The sequence below is a fragment of the Biomphalaria glabrata genome, chromosome 9 (genome assembly GCF_947242115.1).
Source record: "Biomphalaria glabrata chromosome 9, xgBioGlab47.1, whole genome shotgun sequence".
In the NCBI taxonomy this organism is placed as follows: Eukaryota; Metazoa; Mollusca; class Gastropoda; family Planorbidae; genus Biomphalaria; species Biomphalaria glabrata.
The window spans coordinates 14670281-14695357 of record NC_074719.1 but is presented as its reverse complement, the minus strand read 5'-3'; the positions used below and the strand labels follow the sequence as shown (position 1 = coordinate 14695357).

The 25077-nt window shown below is 35.3% G+C and overlaps 1 protein-coding gene across 7 annotated transcripts; it reads left to right on the top strand.

The window, feature by feature from the left end:
* The first annotated feature begins 138 nt into the window (after positions 1-138).
* LOC106059586 (uncharacterized) lies at positions 139-23952 on the top strand. Of its 7 annotated transcripts, none has more exons than XM_056040940.1 (8): positions 139-157; positions 458-569; positions 8224-8334; positions 10109-10139; positions 10522-10569; positions 21538-21603; positions 21703-21765; positions 22652-23952. In XM_056040940.1, exons 3-8 carry the CDS (start codon positions 8269-8271, stop codon positions 23557-23559), a joined length of 1182 nt encoding a protein of 393 aa, XP_055896915.1. In that variant the 5' UTR covers positions 139-157; positions 458-569; positions 8224-8268; the 3' UTR covers positions 23560-23952. The 7 variants fall into 7 exon arrangements, with proteins under 7 accessions (XP_055896915.1, XP_055896914.1, XP_055896919.1 ...); XM_056040939.1 differs by lacking the exon at positions 139-157 and adding an exon at positions 344-362; XM_056040944.1 differs by lacking the exons at positions 139-157; positions 21703-21765 and adding an exon at positions 344-362.
* Positions 23953-25077: the final 1125 nt, after the last annotated feature.

Genomic DNA, 25077 nt, shown 5'->3' with positions numbered 1-25077 from the left:
GAATATTGAGCTCAGAACCTAAGAAGAGTTTGGCGCCATTGATTTGCTCTAAGCTCCGACTCCAGAGCACTTACATGGCTACAAACACAGGCTCTCGAGTGTAATGTGTTTGGTTTGTGGGGGAACTGGTGCATTACGAAGAGTTTGAGAGCCTCTGGTATTCAGCTTTTATTTTTCAACAGCATGTTCTTCTTTAGGCATGGTTCCCGCTCGGCTAGGTCGTGACCTTTGTAAGCTCGAGATTTACGATTAGATGCTCAAAACGCTTAACCGAGACATCGTCTGCGAATGAAAATTATGAATAAACAGCAACAACGTCCACGATAATTTTACCATGAGTCATGAATTGTGAAAATGCATTAGTTAATACAATATTTTTCCAGAAAATTTTAACGTGAGTAGTGTACAGAGAATAAAGATATTCCCGATAATCTATTTTTAGTCTTTCGTTTTTCAGAGAAACAAAACAAAGAGCCAGTGCAGAGAGAAGGGTTATGCCTTGTAGTCTACAACTGAATAAAACCTTGCTCAAATTCTAGCTCTAGATCCCTAGAATCCATACGCTTAAGGTAAGTAGGCAATAAATTGTAGTATAAGAAAAAAAGACAAGCCCATAGTCATGATTGAAGTCTAGATCTATATCTAGATCAAGATTCGAAACCCATAACTAGATCTAGAAAGGTAGAATAGAGCTAGTGACAGAGTCTACTTTGGATCTTGCCCAGTCATGGGCGCCAACAGGGGGTGCAAGCCTGCAAGGTGGTGCACTTGCACCCCCTTGATTCTGAGTAGTCAAATTCTAGACAAGTTTTTACATCATCAGATCAATTAAAACCTAAGTAGCAACTGAACAAATAGTGCTTTCACTGGTAACTGAAGTACAGTTGTAAAGATAGGCTAATACTGAACAAGTAGTGCTTTCACTGGTAACTGAAGTACAGTAAGTTAATACTGCAGTAAACTAGCCTGAGCTTATCAGAAATTTATGGCTGACAATGTACGTGCACCCCTCTGAATTCTGTGTAGCCAAATTTTAGCCAGTTTTTTTTACACCTTCAAATCAATTGACTTCTGCTAGGAAGCAACTTAACATATAATGCTTCCACTGAAATAAAGTTAATTAGTAGGCCTATAAGCTATTTTTGTAATAAATTAGAATAGGCTAATCTGTAGTTCATGTCTGACCATGTACGCTTGTAATTCAATATTCTATAGCAAATTAGCTGTGACGATTTGTTTTCTTTTGCACATTATTAATAGTTATCATATTTAGTAAAAGCCTAAAATATGATAAAAGTAGTGTGGGGTTTTTTTTTGTCTAAGATGAAAAATCCTTGCCAGCTGTCTTTTGATTTGATATATGGGAAAGTTCCCATGAAAAGGCAGTGCAGTTATAACTTGGTAAATGTATTTACGTCTTGCAGAGTTGTCGGTGTTAGCGCGTGATAAAATAGTAGTTAAACACGTCCACCAGTTTATAATAGAAAAGATACAAGAACGTTCCTTACATGCCATTATCTGAGATATACGAGCTGCAGTAACATGAATTAACTACGTTTTCTTGGTATTTCGTTAATGAAACTACAGAATCTCAGGCACTGAACAAGTGTGTTTGAGCGTTGGATTTAATGATAGCAATTGTACTCGAGAAGAATTCATTGGTTTGTCATTGTTGTTAAGAGAGACGCACTGCCTTTTCTTTACATGGACAAACTACTCGGTCATGGCTGCCTCGTGATAGGTAGCATTCATAACTGTGTTCAGGCAAGGATTCGTGAAAAATATCCAAAAGCAGACCTTGTCCGTTGCGCGTCTCACAGACACACCGAGCAAAAACCACATGTTTAGAATTTGGGATTATTACAGAACAAGGCTTTACATTCCGTATCTTGATTCGTTAGTTTCTTCATTAACATTTCTCTTATCAAGCTATAATAATGCTCAGCTCAATTTGTTTTCCAACATTCTAAAACGTTGCAAGAGCTGCAACTTAAAGAACAATATCAGAACTTCCAGATAAGCGTTCATTGCTGGCTTGTCCATCGCGACGAGAAACTATTCACTAGCTACTTACCAACGTGTACAGTAAATAGTTTGTTTACATGTTATTTTATTCATTTCATGAAACAAGTATTTATAGTGAACTTAATAGTGCATAGGTATGGGTGACGAAGGGCACCATTTCTTTTCTTTTATATTCTCTGTAATCAAAACGTTGAAGCTACGACTCTGAGCCATAGGTGGCAACGCACTCCCCTGCTAAAAATCCTGCGGGAGCATATGAACCCAGTAACACTGTTCTACATCTAGAATCTATATTGAAGATCTGAGCTAGATCTAGATCTAGAGTCTAGTAGACTCACTTAACTAAACTAGATAGATAGATAGAGTAGATAGATAGATAGATAGATAGATAGATAGATAGATAGATAGATAGATAGATAGATAGATAGATAGATAGATAGATAGATAGATAGGAAAGAAAAAAGTAGCCGTTGCATCAGAACTTTGAATGATCTAAAATATTATGATGTCAGATTTTCACTATCTTTTCTAGTTTACGAGATCTAAACGGCACGGACGGACAAACGAACGAACAGACATTCCGCATAAAACTAATAGCGTCTTTTCCCTTTTCGGGGGCCGCTAAAAATCAGTCACTAAATTCCTATCCCTATGCGGGGGGGGGGGGATTTCATAACGGAGGGCGGGTTGAACCCCAAACCCCCCCCCCTGGCTACGCCCATGTAACTATTAATGATATACTGATCTAATTAATACTACTAGATCTAGATTTTTAATCTAAGAATTTAGATCTACTAGGCTTTTTTAGGTATTAATAAAAAAAAAAGTAAAACTTAGATTGATACAGAATCTACATGCTTTGGCAAATTTAATTAACGGAAAATATTGCCATTAATAAATTATTTTAAAACGCAAATAGACAACTTTGTATTTCAACTGGCTCTATAGTATTCTATACAGTCTCTATCTATCTATCTATCTATCTATCTATCTATCTATCTATCTATCTATCTATCTATCTATCTATCTATCTATCTATCTCTATCTATCTATCTCTATCTCTCTAAATCTATCTGACCTAAAGACGCGTTGCCTTGGTGAATACCGTAGGTGACAAAAAGCGATAAAATATATTTTATAATCGAACTCGTAAATGTAATTGTTTATATAACATTGTTAATTTAATTTCAGGTAGATCTAGAATCTAAACAATATTAATGCCATATTAGTCTAGTCAATAACTAAAAACTTTGAGTCTATTATAGTAAATGACTAAACACTTTGAGCTTGTGTTGACCTAGATACAGTAGGCTACGCGCTATGATGAATGAAAATGTTTGTCAACACAGCTAATGTATATGTGTAGTTATGTTGTTAACTGGTCTAAATGCGCATAAGTAAATCTGAAAGAAAAAAAGTAAATTGAAAATAAAAACTTAAAATTAAACCGAATCGGTAGTTGTAGGCTTAAATGCTTTAAAAAAACACAATGGAAAGTAAATTGTATTATGTAAGTAGTTTATTAGTTAAATAATATGCTTTTATAATGCGCGATATTATGACCTCTGATGTTAATTTCATTCAATACCGGAAATAGTGCTTGACGGCGGGGCTTCGCCCCGTGCTGGGGGAGCGCTATGAGCTCCCCCAGACCCCATTGCTGGCTATGGCAGAGAGTCAACAATTTTCCCACTAACTCTAGGAAGAACTTATTGTAGGGTATAATAAACGTCTTCCGAAAGAATAAAGGGTCAGAATGTTATAAAGATTAATTATAAGTGTGTGTCGACATACACACACACGCGCGCAAACACACACACGCATAAAAAATCCCTCGAAAAAAAAAACCTGGCTACGTCCATGGTAGCAACTATACATAAAACACTGATCCATAATCTTCAAATACAAAAAAAAAAAAATCGAATAAAATTCTCCAGACCCCAATGGCGAGGAGTCTACAATTTCTCCACTAACTCCAGGAAGAAACTATTCTAGGGTACAATAAACGTCTTCCGAAAGAATGAAGAGTCAAAATGTAATAAAGATTAATTATGTACATAATCACATACACACACAGAGACATATATATATATATATATATATATATATATATATATATATATATATATATATATATATATATATATATATATATATATATATATATATATAACAATGAAATTATACAAGGTGAATATCTTCTCCGGAGCTCGTAATAGATTAGATTTAAACAAATGTATTCAAAACTATGCGACTTTTGTCGACCAATTTCTGTCTACCAACTGACGAACCCAGCTCACGCGCTCTCCTCTCCTCAGGAAAACCACACCCAATCACGTGATCAGTCGACGTCACACGCTGTCTTCATCTCTTGATGTAATTGACTTTTAGGGTGATGTGTAATTGATTCTTGGAAAAGCGATGCTCAATACTTAGCTGTAGGAGATGATGTGTCCACGCCCCAACCCTCTTCGGAATACTTTTTTCAATGCTAATCCATCACGCCTTTGAAAAATCAACCGAAGGCATCTATCTTTATTCCATATTTGATGGCAAACTTCTAAATATTGCCAGAATGAGACCAAAACTAAAATCAGAACCAACCTCGTAAGAGATATGCTATTCGCGGACGACGCAGAGGTAGTGGCACACTCATAAGAGGAGCTTCAGTCACTATATGATACGCCTACAAAATACGTTGAACCGTGAATTGCGTAAACGGTATACGCAGAACCCATTGCGACTATATCTATTGTATTACATTTTATTATATAGATTTAATTATACTAATATAGAGATGTAATTTAGGTCTATACGGTGTTAGCGAATAACGTTACATAAGAAACGAACCTGGGTTTTTCTAAATTCTGATACTTGGTATGTACGATATGTAATGGTAAAACAACACCTACCTAAATAAATAGTAAATAGAGTGCGGACACCTATATTTATTGTAGTATATATAGGTTTGTGGTTTAATATTATATAACTTTCGTAACTTCTAGAGAAATAACTTTTGTAATTTATTTTACACAAAATTTGAGCTATTCGCGTCTGACACATATATAATTTTTACGCTCAGCAACATAGTCAGCCCATAGAAGCTTCTACTTCAACCCATGGTCAAACCATTTCTCTTTAGAAGGAAGTAGGCATTATGTACTCAGCACAATATTCCCCATGGTCAAACCATTTCTCTTTAGAAGGAAGTAGGCATTATGTACTCAGCACAATATTCCCCATGGTCAAACCATTTCTCTTTAGAAGGAAGTAAGCATTATGTTCTTAACAGAATATTCCCCATGGTCAAACCATTTCTCTTTAGAAGGAAGTAGGCATTATGTACTTAGCACAATATTCCCCACGGTCAAACCATTTCTCTTTAGATGGAAGTAGTCATTATGTACTCAGCACAATATTCCCCATGGTCAAACCATTTCTCTTTAGAAGGAAGTAGGCATTATGTACTTAGCACAATATTCCCCATGGTCAAACCATTTCTCTTTAGAAGAAAGTAGGCATTATGTACTTAGCACAATATTCCCCATGGTCAAACCATTTCTCTTTAGATGGAAGTAGGCATTATGTACTCAGCACAATATTCCCCATGGTCAAACCATTTCTCTTTAGAAGGAAGTAGACATCATGTACTTAGCACAATATTCCCCATAGTCAAACCATTTCTCTTTAGAAGGAAGTAGGCATTATGTACTTAGCACAATATTCCCCATGGTCAAACCATTTCTCTTTAGAAGAAAGTAGGCATTATGTACTTAGCACAATATTTCCCATGGTCAAACCATTTCTCTTTAGATGGAAGTAGGCATTATGTACTCAGCACAATATTCCCCATGGTCAAACCATTTCTCTTTAGAAGGAAGTAGGCATTATGTACTTAGCACAATATTCCCCATGGTCAAACCATTTCTCTTTAGAAGGAAGTAAGCATTATGTTCTTAACACAATATTCCCCATGGTCAAACCATTTCTCTTTAGAAGGAAGTAGGCATTATGTACTTAGCACAATATTCCCCACGGTCAAACCATTTCTCTTTAGATGGAAGTAGTCATTATGTACTCAGCACAATATTCCCCATGGTCAAACCATTTCTCTTTAGAAGGAAGTAGGCATTATGTACTTAGCACAATATTCCCCATGGTCAAACCATTTCTCTTTAGAAGGAAGTAGGCATTATGTACTTAGCACAATATTCCCCATGGTCAAACCATTTCTCTTTAGAAGGAAGTAGGCATTATGTACTTAGCACAATATTCCCCATGGTCAAACCATTTCTCTTTAGAAGGAAGTAGGCATTATGTACTTAGCACAATATTCCCCATGGTCAAACCATTTCTCTTTAGAAGGAAGTAGGCATTATGTACTTAGCACAATATTCCCCATGGTCAAACCATTTCTCTTTAGAAGGAAGTAGGCATTATGTACTTAGCACAATATTCCCCATGGTCAAACCATTTCTCTTTAGAAGGAAGTAGGCATTATGTACTTAGCACAATATTCCCCATGGTCAAACCATTTCTCTTTAGAAGGAAGTAGGCATTATGTACTTAGCACAATATTCCCCATGGTCAAACCATTTCTCTTTAGAAGGAAGTAGGCATTATGTACTTAGCACAATATTCCCCATGGTCAAACCATTTCTCTTTAGAAGGAAGTAGGCATTATGTACTTAGCACAATATTCCCCATGGTCAAACCATTTCTCTTTAGAAGGAAGTAGGCATTATGTACTTAGCACAATATTCCCCATGGTCAAACCATTTCTCTTTAGAAGGAAGTAGGCATTATGTACTTAGCACAATATTCCCCATGGTCAAACCATTTCTCTTTAGAAGGAAGTAGGCATTATGTACTTAGCACAATATTCCCCATGGTCAAACCATTTCTCTTTAGAAGGAAGTAGGCATTATGTACTTAGCACAATATTCCCCATGGTCAAACCATTTCTCTTTAGAAGGAAGTAGGCATTATGTACTTAGCACAATATTCCCCATGGTCAAACCATTTCTCTTTAGAAGGAAGTAGGCATTATGTACTTAGCACAATATTCCCCATGGTCAAACCATTTCTCTTTAGAAGGAAGTAGGCATTATGTACTTAGCACAATATTCCCCATGGTCAAACCATTTCTCTTTAGAAGGAAGTAGGCATTATGTACTTAGCACAATATTCCCCATGGTCAAACCATTTCTCTTTAGAAGGAAGTAGGCATTATGTACTTAGCACAATATTCCCCATGGTCAAACCATTTCTCTTTAGAAGGAAGTAGGCATTATGTACTTAGCACAATATTCCCCATGGTCAAACCATTTCTCTTTAGAAGGAAGTAGGCATTATGTACTTAGCACAATATTCCCCATGGTCAAACCATTTCTCTTTAGAAGGAAGTAGGCATTATGTACTTAGCACAATATTCCCCATGGTCAAACCATTTCTCTTTAGAAGGAAGTAGGCATTATGTACTTAGCACAATATTCCCCATGGTCAAACCATTTCTCTTTAGAAGGAAGTAGGCATTATGTACTTAGCACAATATTCCCCATGGTCAAACCATTTCTCTTTAGAAGGAAGTAGGCATTATGTACTTAGCACAATATTCCCCATGGTCAAACCATTTCTCTTTAGAAGGAAGTAGGCATTATGTACTTAGCACAATATTCCCCATGGTCAAACCATTTCTCTTTAGAAGGAAGTAGGCATTATGTACTTAGCACAATATTCCCCATGGTCAAACCATTTCTCTTTAGAAGGAAGTAGGCATTATGTACTTAGCACAATATTCCCCATGGTCAAACCATTTCTCTTTAGAAGGAAGTAGGCATTATGTACTTAGCACAATATTCCCCATGGTCAAACCATTTCTCTTTAGAAGGAAGTAGGCATTATGTACTTAGCACAATATTCCCCATGGTCAAACCATTTCTCTTTAGAAGGAAGTAGGCATATTCCCCATTGTGTATGCAATTTAAATTTAGTCTTCATCATGCGTGTACATGTACGACTGTTAATTCTTGTCTTCCAAAACTATTTTTTTCCAATATCTTTCTAATGTAATATATTAAGCTAGGCCCTTTTTTTTTCTCTCTCTCTCTCTATTTCTGTACCTACTAGCACAAAGAACTCTGAAACAAAAAAAAAATATGTTCATTAATTAATTCTTGTAACTTTTTCTGCTTTTAGTGCAGGTCCAAGACTAAACGTCTTCTGCTCTAAGTCTCTTTCAAAATGTCTGCACAGAAAAGAGGCGCTGAAACAAAAGGAAAGGGAAGTAATAAACACAAGAGAGTAGATGTAAGTTTGAAGCTTATTGCTCTCCATTGTCATGACACCAACAATTTTCTTTTTACTCCTAGTCCCTGTTAGCTGGAGGCTTCCAAAATAGACATCTGGAAATTACTTACAAAGGCCAAGGGAAGCACATTTTAGAGCGAAGTCAAACTGACTGCCGAGGACAGAAGTTGACGGCGAAAAGAGAAGTAGAACCGAGCATCGTCAGACAACTGTTAGGTCTGCGCTGGATATTGCAAAATATAATATTTTTAAAATGCTTTAGTATATTCTAATATTGGTCTAAGGATTTTAATTTGTTTTTACTTGCTTGTTAAAATTTCTTGAAATGATCCCTAATGCTTTAGAAGCATTTTTAAAACTATAATCGCGTCATTACGAGAACAACATGTTTTCATTTATTATAACACTTACATATTTTGTGTTCCAGTCTTTGTAACTTGTTTACTGTAAATAAATAAGTCTTTTTTGTTTTTACTTCAAATTGTTTATTATGGCCGGAACATCATTTCCTTTTCTTAAACTTCCAAGAAACGGACATTTTAACGATCTCCCTAACATACTTATAGCTCGTGAATAATTGTATGTTATAATGAAATCAATCGGCCCTCTCTCTCTCTCTCTCTTTCTTCGGAACCTTTTTTTTTTTTGTAATATTCACCCTGTGCATCAGATTGTTCTATGACATAGACTTTTGAAAAATTTTCCTATTATCTTATATAAGAAGATAGATCCAGGAATTAATACTATTACTGATCTAAGTTTGACAATTTTAAAGTACGCAATCTTGAACACTTAATTTACACTGGCAGCTTATTGGGAATTGATTCAGAACGACCCACTTTAATATGCTTTATGCTGCTTTGAAACGAAATCCCCCAGTTTTATGTTGTTGTTTTTAATTATGATTAAAATAGCAAACCCCTTTTATAGGATCCTCCTATTGCTAGACCCCCATCACACACAAACACTTTGCAGATTTTGAATGCTACCTTTAGCAATTATTACTATTTTTTTTTTTTTTGCATCCTTAAATCGGCAAGCAATGTGCGGTATAGATTCTTTAGACCTAATAGAATTCACTATTCCCGTTCCACACACTTTATTTAGGCATTGGTTTTATTCATTGTAATCGTTCATTAGAAGTCTTTCTAATGTAGGGAAACGACAGTGCTACAAAGTATCATTCATTGGTCTCACTCTGTCGGAGAAAAAAAAGGCTCTTGATGCATCTATTTTCTTTTAGGCTAAGTTTTTTGTTTACTAAATAGAAAGGAAGCGGAAATGCCGTAAGGGAATTAAAAATAATTTTACTATGAGTCAAAATGAGAAAAAGAAACAAAAAATGCTTTTAAAAATCCGCTGCCAAGGACGTAGACGGCGAAAAGAAAATCGAAATCGAGCACAACCGGACAATGGTTATGCCTGCGCTAGATGTGGCAAAATATTTAGGTCGCAGATGGGAATGCGTAGCCACGGGAAATACTGCATTCCTAATTATTCTTCGGACTCGAAGACAAGCCTTAGTATTATTTATTATTATTTCTATTTATAATTTATAATTAGCATGAATCGAAATTCCAAATATTTTAAAAGATTTATAAATACACAATATTATTAGAGAATAGGTAATAAACCTGTAATGTTTGAATGCAAGTTTTATTAACTAAACATTGAAAGGATTAGGCCTACTAAATAATAGTTGTTGTTTTTTCTTAAAATATTAATATATTATGATAAACATTGTTTAACTGTTTACATACCTATTTTTTCACAGTCTGCTGACTGCTGTGTGGATGAAGATAAAGGTGAAATACATTTATTCACGTATTTTGCTTATAAATTATTTTGTCTGCTAAAAAAAATAAATACGGTATTCATTTTGGCACTAATAATTTATGATACAAACTAAAAGATCTTAAACGTCAATACTAAATCTGTTTGGGTTGCAAAAAATATAATATTCAGTCATAAGATTTATATAGGTAACAGAAGCAATGTTTTCACAAAAGAAAATATGATGTAGAAATTTATTTTAGTCTGTAGGAGATCAAACTGACCCAAACATTCTTTCTGTAATTAAAGATGGAGATTACACTTTTAGTTGATATAAAAAAAAATTCGCAATCCATTTTGTTTCGGTTTGAGAAAGACTAACTATTAAATTTGCTCGTGTCTTTGTAATTACAGAAAGTCTTAATGTAATTGAAGACGATAGTGGCAAAGCTCTTGTGGTCTGTAAGTATTGGCTTTTTGAATTCTTTTTGTGAATAGAGAAGCTGTTGAAATTAACTGGTGATGCTTCGTTTATTTACAATGATATCAGATAGGGAACGTTATACTATTTCAATAGTTATAAATTAATTATTTATGTTGAATAAGTGGTGTGCATAAGTGGGGAAGCTGAAATATACGTTTTATGTAGGAATACTATCCATGCCATTAATTTGATACTTATGGGTGGGTCTTATACTAACTCGCTCTGTTTGCTTCTTGTATGTTTCTTGTAGCCAACCAATCGTCATTATATATTACATATGAGCTTATGTTTCATGACAACATATAAATCAACACTTCTATATGAACACACATCTAAATAAAAAAAAATAAGTCGGGTGTAAATTTCACTTTAGCACATACAAAACACACCCAAGGCATGATTTATTTTAAATAATTATTTCCTTCTTTCGAATGCGTTTTAATATAAGCATTGTATTTTTTAAATTGTTTGTTCTTTTAAGTGACCCCAGATGGGGAATATTTTTGTGTGGTCTGTCTGTCACGTTTAGATCACAGAAACTAGAAAAGATATTGAAAATCCGACAACGCGATATTTTAGACCTTTAAAAAACGTGTTTGTTTTTTTTTTAAAGCGAATCCTTTATATTTTAAAATTAATTACGCTAGCATTTTTTAAAATAATAAACTACATTATTTTACAACCATTCACTATTAATAGTAAAAACAAAGGTAGACTATATTGCTTAGGGAGTTCATTTATCTAGATATTTGTTTTCTCTTTATGCAGACCATTTCGTTTTAAAATAATTTTGTGTTACTAAATTAATTGAATGATTGTTACATAAGGTACCTATATTTTAAATTAAATGTTTACTTTTGTTTACTGTACAAATGCTTTACCGTTAACAAACCGCCGTATTAACTTTGATTCATACATGATAGCTACGTACATAATACACAAATAGTACAAACATACATAATACAAACATAATAAATAATACAATTATACATGATGCTTACACATACATACACATACATATATACATACACTGACATGTGTACATACATAATGCATAATACATTTAATGATAATAATAATAATAATAATAATAATAATAATAATGTTTATTGTCCGTATGGAAATTTGTCTTACAATTTGTGCATTACACCAAACAAAAAACATTATAACTATAAGAAACCAAATTGTACATTATGATACATACATGCATATATACATACACACGTATATACATTCATACATACATACATCCTACATACATACATACATACATACATACATACATACGTACACACACATACATATTTCGTACATATATACATACATATACATACACATGTATACAACAAGTAAGTAAATTTCTCTTACACTATTGTATGTAATTTCCATAGACTATATATAGTCTATGGTAATTTCTGTATCTGTTTCTCCTTATACTTCATACGAATCATTACAACCAAAATGTGTGTTCAAATATTAATCCAAGATTAAACATTTTTGTACCGTTTAACAAACATCAGGCGAATCAGCAACAAACATTTTTTTTTTAATGAACTGCTGTGGTTAGTCGTGGCGCAAAAGAAACATGAAAAATTCTTAATTTTTCCAAGGAAATGGTTACAGAGGCCTATTTCATGGGAGTAGCCAAGGGGGATCGGAATTTAGTGATTGATTTTTCGCTTTGATTCTGTTTATTTTAGGTGACATTTTAATACTAAACCATCACTTGCCCCAGCGCAGCCAAGGTAGATAGATAGATAGATAGATAGATAGATAGATAGATAGATAGATAGATAGATAGATAGATAGATAGATAGATAGATTAGATAGATAGATAGATAGATTAGATAGATAGATAGATAGATAGATAGATAGATAGATAGATAGATAGATAGATAGATAGATAGATTAGATAGATAGATAGATTAGATAGATAGATAGATAGATAGATAGATAGATAGATAGATAAGATAGATAGATAGATAGATAGATAGATAGATAGATAGATAGATAGATAGATAGATAGATAGATAGATAGATAGATAGATAGATTTGTTAAATCATTCAAAATAGCCATGAAGGCTGCAAAAAATGATACAGGAACATTAAGTCAAAAAAAAAATCTTGATTTCTATTGGCTTAAAGAAATTCTCCACAATCCACAAGTAATGAGCGTCCAACATTTCTTATGTTTGGAAGAAGACTACAATCTCGTCTAGATTTACTTAGGCCAAACAGGGACATTCAGAATAGACTAACGAGAAATTACTCCAAGGCAAAATGAGAGAATTCCAAGTTGGGGACGGTGTTCTTGCACGCGATTACAGAGCAAATCAGGAAGAAAAGTGGCAATATGGCGTAATAAAGTCCTCTAATGTATACGGTAGAAATATACCCAGGCATTATATGGAGGAGACACATCGATCAGTTGGTCAGCACTCCAAGACAAGAGAATGATACATCTATCAGAAGAGAAATGATTCCTACTGCGTCTGTAAGAAACGAACATTTCCATAATGCTACTCCAATACCAGATGCAGTTATACTTCCTTCTAAAGACAGTCTTAGTCACCAAGCTACAATACAGGACCCAGTATGAAACAATGAAGAATACTCCCGACCTAAGGTTGAGTACCCATGCTCACCTACTAGAATGTCGACGCATTATTCTCCTACACCCACAGTTATACATCCTGAACCCTGTAACCCAACCTCACAACGTGGTTACATTACCAGAAGTGGCCGCGAAGTTCCAAAAACCAAACAGATACAAAGAATGGAACAATCACCAAAATGGACATGTATCTTGCTTTATATTTAGATGTATCTTGGAAATCAGTCCAGTCATTTGTTAATTTTTTTTTAATATTTCTTTTTTTTTTCTTTCTTCTTTTTCGTTTAAGTTAAATGTTTTGTTATCTTTCTTTTTTTTTTTTTTGGAAGAGGGAGGTGCTGTGGTATGTTATCATTATTATTATTGTATTATGCGAATTTATATATGTATGTCATTTCATGTTCCTTATGAAGAACACCACTTCCGGTTCATTCACTGCAATATGTTGTATACATTAAACATGTCTTCACTTAACCTTCTATGTCTATATATTGTTACGTATTTCTGAATCTTCTGGCTAGATGTATTAGTTGGCACACAAATAAAAACACAGCAAAGAACTTGACGACTAAACTTTCAGTTTCATATAACTTTAATGACTATTAACTCTAACAATTCGTTACTGTAACATGTAGCGTAGAAGACTGTACAATATCTGTCAGTTTACAGTTAGCTATACTTCGTTGCAATTCATCTCTTCACTTCGTTGCAATTCATCTCTTCTCAACTTTCCTCGAGCCGTATTCCACAGAACAGACCAACGACACACTTCCCAGTGTCGCTCCAGGTCTCCCAAAGCTGAACCAAGTCGTACTCAAGTCTACCGAATCAGAGCCGCACACGTCTTACATTGACTGTATCGACTGTAACGGCTCAAGTCCACTGTAGTTCGCTGTATAGACTTTAACGACAGTAGTCCACTCCAGTTAACTCTACCCTAGTTAACTTGCATCGAGTCGTACACATTTCTCTTCCACAGAGCCGCACACGTCTTACATAGTCTGTATCGACTGTAACGGTTCACTCACGACTCCATACGACTGACTTTCACATTAACTTTCTGGCTTATATAGAGTCCCTAATCGCTTCTCCAAAGTTGCACAAACACTCCTAGTATCCTCTGGAATAACATGTCAGGAAACGTCACATCCTGTCTTTATTTATACACGTAGATTCCAGAAAACACTCGCTGCAGTGTCATCAAGTCGGGGTCACACGTAGTGACCTTTATCTGTCACTGTTCATTAGTAACTGTCCCCCTACTTAGATCTGTTCGTCCCCTGGAACAACACGTGTGGACACGTCACATCCTGTCTTTGTTTGTACATGTAGATTCCAGGGAACACTAGCTGCTGTGTCATCTCACCGGGGTCATACGTTGACCTCTACCTATCACTGTTCATTTGTAACAATATGATAGTACCTTAAATAGTTACAACACCACAAATAGACAGACGAATTGATATATGGAATGGGTTGCCTGAGCTAGCCAGGAAAACCAGTGACTTGGCTGAATTTAAGTCATTGGTTAATATGCATGACTAAATGCATGACGCGTAGGACGTAATCATCTTCTTTTTTGAAGTAACCTCTGTACTATATAAGATAAGATATATATTGCTTTTTTTTTACAATATACTTTTTATGGTTTAGGTGACGTTGAAATTGAGGAATACGATGGAACAGAACTGGATCTGAAAAATAAATGTATCAGCTGTGAAAAAAACCCAGATCATGCAGAGTTCATACCTATTGATGAGTTCAAGTTACAACATTTACCCCCCACTCATCGAGACAAAAACTTATATAAACTCATAAAATCCATGGCTGACCTGACAGTCAGAATACATGTTGGAAAAGTCAGTCCATACAGACCAATGTTTTGGCCGGATTCCGATAGAATATATAAACCTCCCAAAGAGGACCGAGGAAAGGAATTCACTGGGAGCGGAAGGATAGTACGCATAGAACAATTTAAAAATGGAGTGAATGAAGAAGACGGAGGTAGAGAAAGTGACTACACGAAGTGTTGGTGTTCAAAGTGTCAAATACCGCCAAGCAATGTCTGGTGGGAATGCTCTGTAGACACAGCCACACACAATGTTTTTGATGGCGTTGAGGCAGCCCACACAAGTTTGAGATTGTTTTTTGATCGAGAAAGTTGTGACAAAGTCATAATTGAAAAAGTGTATTTAATTTACAATCGCATTGATGATGACAAGTGTTGGTTGCAATTTGCGACATGTGACCAAAGTTTGGGAAATAGACTCGAAAATATGATCAACCGTTATATAACCATTCAGAAGAAAGTATATGAGAAATATAAGCCCAATAGAGATACAGATAAATTGACTTTTATTGTGTCACATCCTCATGGGTGTCCTAAGAAGGTCAGTATTGGTCATTGGATGACTAGAGAAAAGCGGGACGAACATGATTCTACTGTGTTTACCTATTCAGCTTGTACATGTCCAGGAAGTAGTGGTGCTAATGTCCATTTTCCGGGATATAGTGGTTTCCCAGAATTCGTTCACATTGGCGTTAATGGTTTGGGGTTTAATACTTGTGGAGCTAATATTGCTGATTATTAGGTCCCTGGTGTATTCAGACACTGATATATATTTAAAAACATTAACTATTTTGCTTATAACTTGAAAGTTGTTGGCTTAAGAAGATTGATTGAATTTTGTTTATAACATTGTTTAGAATATTATTATTTAAAGTATACTTTCTTGTAAACTAAAAAAATCTTTCCATATGTGCAAAGACGTAAACCTTCATTGTATATGCATATACAATCAACAGTTCTTCTTCTGGTTAAGTCATATAACATTTATAAATCTGATATTGACTTTTTAATATTTGCTTATTACAACTGTAGTACGCGAAACGTTAGTAAAAAAATCCTTTATGTCAGCTGAAAACCTAAGAGATTCGATCTATTCAAAGTAAAATATTCTGTTCGTAGTTCGTATATTTTTCTCCCTTTTCATATATGTGTATGCGTAATAAATTTTCATAATATTATGGCACTTTCTTCTATCTTTTTTTGTACCTTAGGATAGACACTTCCTTTTGTTATTGGAAATACAATTAGGGGGTCATTATTTAAAACTAAAAAACATAACTTCTAATGGAGGGGGTTGACTTTAAAACCCCTCATAATGGAAATTGGTCATTGTTGTTTGCTTTAGATTTATAAAAAAAAAAGGAGTTTTATCGTCAAAAACCATCTGTTAGGGTTTTTTTTAACTCAAAACCATCAGGAGTTGTTTTTTTAACTCAAAACCATCAGGAGTTGTTTTTTTTACTCAAAACCATCAGGAGTTGTTTTTTTTACTCAAAACTCCCATTTGGTTACGCTCACAAAATTTGGCGACTGTATTTTACTTTAGTTTAACATTTAAGAGCGGGGGCTTAACCTCAAAACCCCCTGGAGTTGTGTCTAAAAGTCAAAACCACATGGATTGGGTTTTAAACTTAAAATCCTCTGGAGGGGGTGTTAAACTCAGAGCCCCTCTTAGTGACTTGTTTGTTTTAGTTTTATATTGAAAACTCTAGAGGGGGATTTAAATTCAAAATCCTCCCTTGGCTGCGTTGGGGCAATTGATGGTTTAACATTAAAATAGCACTTATAATAAACAATATAAAAACAAAAAAGCAGTCACAGAATTGCCTCTTCAACCCCCTGCGGGAGGGGGGTTTAACCACAACCCCCGGCTCCACCCATGTATGCGTGTGTGGGGTTTCACAGTGAAGAACGCTTTTGGCGTAGGGGCTTCGCCTCGAATCCCTCTGGAGGAACTTACAGCGCTCACCCAAACCCCTAGCTGTCAAGAGAAAGGCCTCAACTTGTTTTTTTTTTCGCTTAAGGTTGAGAAACACTGCTTTGTAAAAAATTCTCATATATATATATATATATGTACGGTTAGGGTTTACTGAGCGTTTGGGTTAGGGTTTGGAAAAAAATCCCCCCTCCCCACTCCACTCCAAAGTTCGCAAAACTTTGTTACACACTTTGAAGGTGAAATGCATCCAGTTACATTCAGTTATAGAGTAGGTAGAGATTGAAATACATTCAGTTATAGCGTAGGTAGAGGGTGAAATACATTCAGTTATAGCGTAGGTAGAGGGTGAAATACATTCAGTTATAGAGTAGGTAGAGTTTGAAATACATTCAGTTATAGAGTAGGTAGAGTTTGAAATACATTCAGTTATAGAGTAGGTAGAGTTTGAAATACATTCAGTTATAGAGTAGGTAGAGTTTGAAATACATTTAGTTATAGCGTAGGTAGAGGGTGAAATACATTTAGTTATAGCGTAGGTAGAGGGTGAAATACATTCAGTTATAGCGTAGGTAGAGGGTGAAATACATTCAGTTATAGCGTAGGTAGAGGGTGAAATACATTCAGTTATAACGTAGGTAGAGGGTGAAATACATTCAGTTATAGCGTAGGTAGAGTTGTGAATACGTTTTCAAAAAACGCACATTTGAAGGTTAATTTGCTTATATAATCAAATGAATAGACTATATTTTGCACATTCACGAGTAAAACTTTAAAAAAAAATTTTAGCGAAGATTAGAACTTAGAATTAGATATTAGATCTAGCCTTGGCGAATCAAGTGAAATGCTAATTTTCGTCACTGACCTAAATCTTCTAGGCCTACACACACACAAAAAGCACAATATGATTTAGTTTGATTACACAGCAGTTGTAAAGAAATGACAACTCTTAACTATTCAAATTAATGTAAATGTAAAACTGTATTTTTTCAGATAAATAAATGTAAAGAGTATAAATGCCACTGTACTCTGACTGTACATTTGTACTTATTGGGGCAAGAATGTAGGCTACATCTAAAAACAAATACTTTAGTAGGCGTGACCTAGATATAATTGAAAGTTGAGAGTTCCATTTTCGATTCAATTAAATCTGAAATAAAGATTTATAATTAAAGTAAATGTACATGAATATGTAATATTTTTTGCATGCTCCTTTGTAATTTGTGTTCTGCGATTAACCCTATGCTTTTCTTTGCCAATAAAAAAAATGAGTAGCATGTTCATGTCTGCTAGTGTTTTATTGCAATGGATGGCAGGGGAAACACTGACGTTATGTGAACTAAAATACTCGAAGACATGTGTGTCATACGCCTCTGGGGCAATTCAACCTTAAATTCAATATTTTAAGAAAACAGTTTGGATATGCTTCGGGAAGTTCTAACGACCAGCATGCATTACAGGTTGGGAAACAGAAGACAGCGTACAATTTTTAAGAAAAGGGTTACTTTAGTGTAAGAGATAGATTTATTTAATGCATCAAAATGTAAAGAGAGAGAGGGAAAACAAAGATACAGGGAATGATAAATTCTAAAGTAACCTAAATAGGCTTATATAAATATATATATATATATATATATGTTGTTGGGTGAGAAGACTGAATCATCATAGGAATGTTTAATACTGCTGTGCATATGATACAAATGCCTTATTATTTGTTTGTTTTGTAAAATGTTTTACATGTTTCGGTTGTTCCTTCCAAGTCCAAACCTCCCGCAGGACGACGGGGGATGGGAGCGGGCAGGGTTTGAACCCGGGACCATGGATAAGTCCAACGACAGTCCGCACGATCAGGCAGCCATCCAAGACTTAAGCTCTAATGTTACTCTTGTCCTCTTGGATTCTCAACTCTCTATCTTGGTGCTGTAAAATCTTCAAGTCCGTTATCAGCTCCAGCTTTTGGAGGTATCAGCTCCAGCTTTGGGAGGTATCAGCTCCAGCTTTGGGAGGTATCAGCTCCAGCTTTGGGAGGTATCAGCTCCAGCTTTGGGAGGTATCAGCTCCAGCTTTGGGAGGTATCAGCTGTAACTTTGGGAGGTATCAGCTCCAGCTTGGGGAGGTATCAGCTCCAGCTGAATATTCCAGTTGAGATGAAGATGGCCCTGTCGCTATTTTACGTCCTCGAGGTGTGAAGGATCCAGCGTTGACGGGGTAAAAACCAACGGCCATTATGTATATAGTTCATCCATAAATATTATTTAATAAAAAAGAAAAAAAAATCTAGATCAAAATCATAGCAGCATATGACATGCAAATAAATGCAGAAAAAAAAACAAATTATGACCAATAGACAACAGGGCTTTATAAAAGGCATGAGTATTGGAGATGAAAAGCTAACTAGCGTTACTAGCTTCAAATACCCCGGATCTATTGTCTCAGATGAGGGAACAAAACCCAAAGAGCACAGTCCACAGATTTTCAGCAAAATCCTGCTAAACATAACAAAGGGAGCATGCGATTAACACCTAAGGGAAGAACAGGCCGGATTCTGAAAAGGGAGATCTTGTGCTGACCAAATAACTACACTCAGGATAATTGTAGAACAATGTGTCGAATGGCAATCTCCTCTTTATGCAACATTTGTCGACTTTAAAAAAGCCTTCGATAGTATCGACAGACTGTAATGAGACATTACGGAATTACAAATAAAATAATAACAATAATTATAAACCTTTATGATGGTTTCAACTGCCAAGTAGCCCACTGTGGCAAGCTGTCAGAGGAATTTCCAGTCACAACAGGAGTCAAACAGGAATGTCTTCTTTTACTACTTCTGTTCCTTCTAGTATTGGGTTGGGTCACAAAAGAAGCCTACTCAAATTCAGGGAAAGAAATCAAATGGACTCTCACACAAAAGCTGGAAGATCTGGAATTCGCTGATGACATAGCCCTATTATCACACAGACTACAGGATATGCAAGAAAGGATCACAGCTTTAAGCGAAGTAGGAAAAAGAGTAGGCCTCAAAATAAACCACCAAAAAAAAAGCAAAAGTACTTAAAGTAAACAACAAACAAAATGGAGACATAGAACTAGACTCTCCGACAATAGACCAAGTAGATAATTTTATATACCTTAGGAGTGTAGTCAGTGTATTAGGTGGAACAGGTGAAGACATTAAACGTCGTATAAATCTAGCGAGTCAGACATTTACACAATGTCACAGCTTTCCTATTACATATATACTTATAACTCGATAGAATCTACCTTAGGTCTCGATACGTCTAGGTGTCCCTGGTTCAGTTCTAGTTAACGAAATAAAACAATGAAACCAATAGATCAAACACATAAACTTTAATTAGCTTTACTGCATATCACACACGCTGGTCTCTGTCTGACAACAAAACACACTTCCGGTCATTAGCGCAGATTGTAAAAATAGATTATACATACCTACACACATTCATCCGTGACAAACAACTAAAACCAACCTGAAAATCTCCACATATCTCAAACAAGACTAAAATAAGAATATTAAACTCTAGTGTTAAGGCGGTCCTACTGTATGGTTCTGAAACATGGAGAACAATTGAAGCAACAACAAAAAAAAAGTGCAGACCTTCATTAACAGATGCCTGAGAAATATCCTAAAAAAACACTGGTACGACAATGCAGAAAACACCAAACTGTGGGGAATGAGTGGGCAGAAAAATATAGAGGTTCAGATCTTAGGAAGTGGAGATGGATTGCTCACACCCTTTAGAAAAAATACCTTTAGAGTGGAACCCCCAGGGAACAAGATGTAGAGGAAGACCAAAACGAACATGTCAACGCAGTATACTAGATGAAGCCGAGAAGACAGGAAAGAGATGGGAAGCTATCAAAAAACTAACATGAGACCGTGGAGAGTGGCGTGTTTTTACTGAGGCCCTATGTTCCATGAAAAACTCAAATGGAATGATGATGATGATGAATAGCAGATTTGGTATTTTAATTTTTTAGCGGAAGAGCAGCAGGCTAATTGCACTGTAGATACCTCAAAATATGCATTTTTTAAAGCTTAAAATACCAGAAATAATGCTTGGGTCCGGGGCGAGCTCACAGCGCTCACCCAGACTCACTAGCTGTCCTTGGTGGTGTGTCATTTCCACTATACGTTTGAAAGAATGAAAGGTCAGAATGTAATAAAGAGTAATTACATACACATACACACTCTTATATATGTATGTATGTATGTATATATATATATATATATATATATATATATATATATATATATATATATTGCGGAGGGGGTAAAGAAAATCCTACAGATCGAAAAACTCCTGGCTACGCCCATGATATAAATTGCCATTTGTGAACCGGTTGATATAGGATATGTTAATGCCCGGATCGATTTTGATACCCAATCCGCCACGATAGATGGATAGATAGATAGACAGAGAGAGAGAGAGAGAGAGAGAGAGAGAGAGAGAGATGTTAGTTGATTGATCAATCGATTGATTGAGGCATGCTGGATTTCATTTAGAATTAATGTTAAATTATTTCAGCATCTTCAGATGACGAAGAAGATCTCGTTAGTTCCTCTATAGATGTTGGAAGCGATGAAAGTTCAGGTATATAATTACACTACATATAAAGTAAATTTTGTTTTAACAAATTTTTATGGAGAAATGCTTAGTATTAAATAAATGTATCTATTTTGTAAATTATAGAGAGTTCAAACGTTAGCAGTGTCGATTTAGATTTTCTGTCAGAAGATGGAGATTTACTGATTGGTAAGTTTCTGGTTAATTTCTTTCAATTAAAAGGCTAAAGAGAAACACCTTTGTCGATATGATCTATTTATGAAACGTCTACGAAGTTATAGTAGTTTTTTCCCTAGTTAATGACATGTTGTTTGTTTTCGGTACTGTAATATAGAGTTATTTAATAACAACGATTTCAAATCACAATTTTTTATTTATATTCTATATAGATAATGAAAGATACAATGATCATTTAACAGTCTGTAAATCCAACTCTTCTCTAAAAAAAAAAAGAAAATCGAAAGATTCTAAATACCTCTCCAATCAAAATTCCTGAGATTTTAAAGTTTCTACGTTAGATAGAAGGAGCTACAAATTCTGTGCAATCTTTTTTTTTCCACGTTGAAAGGCTATTGGGAGACACCTCTGTTACACTGTCCTCTTCAACAAAAAAGATCGTCCCCAATGCGCCATTTTGCCCTCAGTTGCAAAGAGAAACGTAGCTGGCAGCAGAAGGCCTCTAAAAGAGACAAAGAGCTCCCACGGTGTTGCGGGACACATTGAAGGTCAAAACTAAATCCCTTGAAGAAGACAGTCGATAAAAGTAAAGAAAACTAAAAAAAAACAACATGCGCAGGTCGCAGCTGGGTTTGCGGAGTCATGTGAAACATTTCAATCATCTTAAGTCTTCTGCAAATACTACAATTATTATCATTACTGTAGAGTTTGTATTGCTAGAAACCTAGATCTGTGAAAGCTTAATTTTATAATAAAAACATTCATCTGCCGAATATATAGATTTATGATTTTTCGCGATTGTTCCTCCTTTTAACCCTGCATAAAAACTTCAGGGTAAAGAGTATAAAAAAAACAACAATTTATTTTGACAAATTGTATGTTGTTGTTTTTTCTCTAGATTACCATGACATTGAGGAATCAGAAAGTGGAGAGGCGGATCTACACAAGCGTTTTTTATGCTGCACTAAGAATTCAGACCACAAAGGGCTTATACCTCTTGATGAATTTAGTAATAATCACATTCCTAATGGTGATAACCTTCTATATAAATGTATACAAACTATAGCTGACTTGACTGTCAGAGTGGATGTTAAAATTATAAGTTCACAGAGGCCAGAGTTCTGGCCAGGATCCACTAAATCGTATCCGTTTTATAAGAGTAACCAATCAAATCTAAGGGCAGGAAGTGGGTGGGTGTCAGGCGTTAGACAATTTACAGATGATGGGAAAAAATGTTGGTGTACGAAATGTCAGGGTTCAGAATTTTCCAGCGGTGCGTGGTGGGAGGTTGAAGTGACAACAACCAAACATTTGGTTTTTGATACCTTAGAGGCAGGGAACACTTCTTTAAGATTTTTTTATGACAAGGAGGATAGTCCAGTGGTCATTATTGATAAAGTCATTATGGAAAATTTGGGAAAAGACAAATGCTTGTTGAAATTCGCAACATGTGACTCGAATTTAGGAGATCAACTGGAAAGAAGTCAAGAAAAATTTGCAAGCTTCTGGTTCAAAGTCTATCAAAAATATTTGCCAGCTAGAGATGAAGATAAGTTTTCTTTTATAGTATCACACCCTCATGGAGGTTGCAAACGTGTCAGTGTTGGTCACTGGAAGGAGAAAAAAAATGAGGATGAACTTACCAGGTTTACCTACACTACATGTACATGCCCGGGGAGTAGTGGAGCCTTGGTTCTTTTTCCAGGCTATGGAAATAGATTTGTTCCAGAATTTTTCCACAGTGGAAGCTTGAAGTCTGGATTTAATGTCAGTGTGGCTGAATTGATGTATACTCAGTTTTTCTGAATAGGTTAAAAGTAACTGAGCAAACAAGACATTGTCCTTGCCTCTTAAAACTGCTCATTTTTGTCGTTCACATTTTGACATGTAAAGATATTTAAGATTTGTGTATTTTTCTTGTAACAGTTTTAGGAGAGAAAATGTGTCTTCCTTCAATAAAACTTTTTTGTTTGTTGTCATCTAGGACAGTTTCATTCCATTGATAGTTGTTTACTTGTATGTCATTTTGTTAATATTCGAATTGTACTACAGATTTAGATCTAAATGCTGTATATAAGCGTCACCTTTCTCAATTTCATATTGTGGAAATGTTTAATTTAAATATAAGTTTTACGTATTAAAATAAACTAAGATACTCGGAGGCGGCCCCCGCTGAACTCAATAAACATGAAAGTGAAATAGTGTTGTTCTGTTGCTTTTTTGAAAAAGTGTTGTTCTGTTGTTTTTTTTTTTTTTTGTTCAATGTGTCGCTAGTGATCTATTATTGTATCTTCTTTAAACTATCAATTAGACATTTTGTCTCTAAAAGTAACGAAACATTTTCAGGTTGCCTATGTAATAACACTGAAGAAAGGCAGTGGGTAATTGAAATAATTCTTTTATGAGTTTATGTCTTCAAACTCAACCTGTTAAGTACGTCTTGAAGAATTAAGGCAACTATTGTCGAAGTTGGGCCGAACACTTTTAATCATTCAACACTGGACGCCATCTTAGGCCGGAAGCCCATGTTCACAACAAAAGACGCATAACCCACAATGACTAAGGGCTATAACCCAATGAGATAAATACTTCAGGGATGAACGAAATTCACACATTAAAAGCATAAGTTACGTGTATAATCATAATAAGTATAATTAAAGTAGCTAGACTGACAAAATGATACCAATATTAAACAAAACATAGTGAACTATGAACAATTGCCCATAACTCCGAACCAGATTTGAATAATCAAGCGACCAAAGACCACGAATTTCCTTTAAGGACAGATTCGAAGATGATTCCTAGCAAGATGCGTAATGAGCATAACTGTCGCCCCATTCGTGTGCATCGTGTGCATCAGGTGTAGAAAAATATGCAGGTCACAACAGGGTTGGCAGTTGAGCATGTAAGATTAAACGGGCTAGATAGAAAGATCATACTCTTGTTTAAAAAGACGGCTTGAGGCGTGCCTAGTTGTTTGCCTAAACAAATTGTTACGTTCCTTTCTAAGATGAGACTCTTCGAACAGTACATTAACACTTAAACAACAAATGTCCTCGATTACAACTCATTTAATTTCCATGAACACTCAAACACTATTTCGTTTCTATTTCTCCATGTTGGTTCTCTCCTCCTTTCAGCACGCGTTCGCACCGTTCCACATTGACACTAACATGTGCACGTAACACAAATGTCCACTGAACGATGGTCCGTTGCTCTAAAAACAATGGACCGTTCTGGTTTTAGAAAGGAAATGATAGAATCTTATTCTTTGAAAAGCTTTTTGAATCGATTCTGATGCTGACGCTTCTCATGAAAACAGTC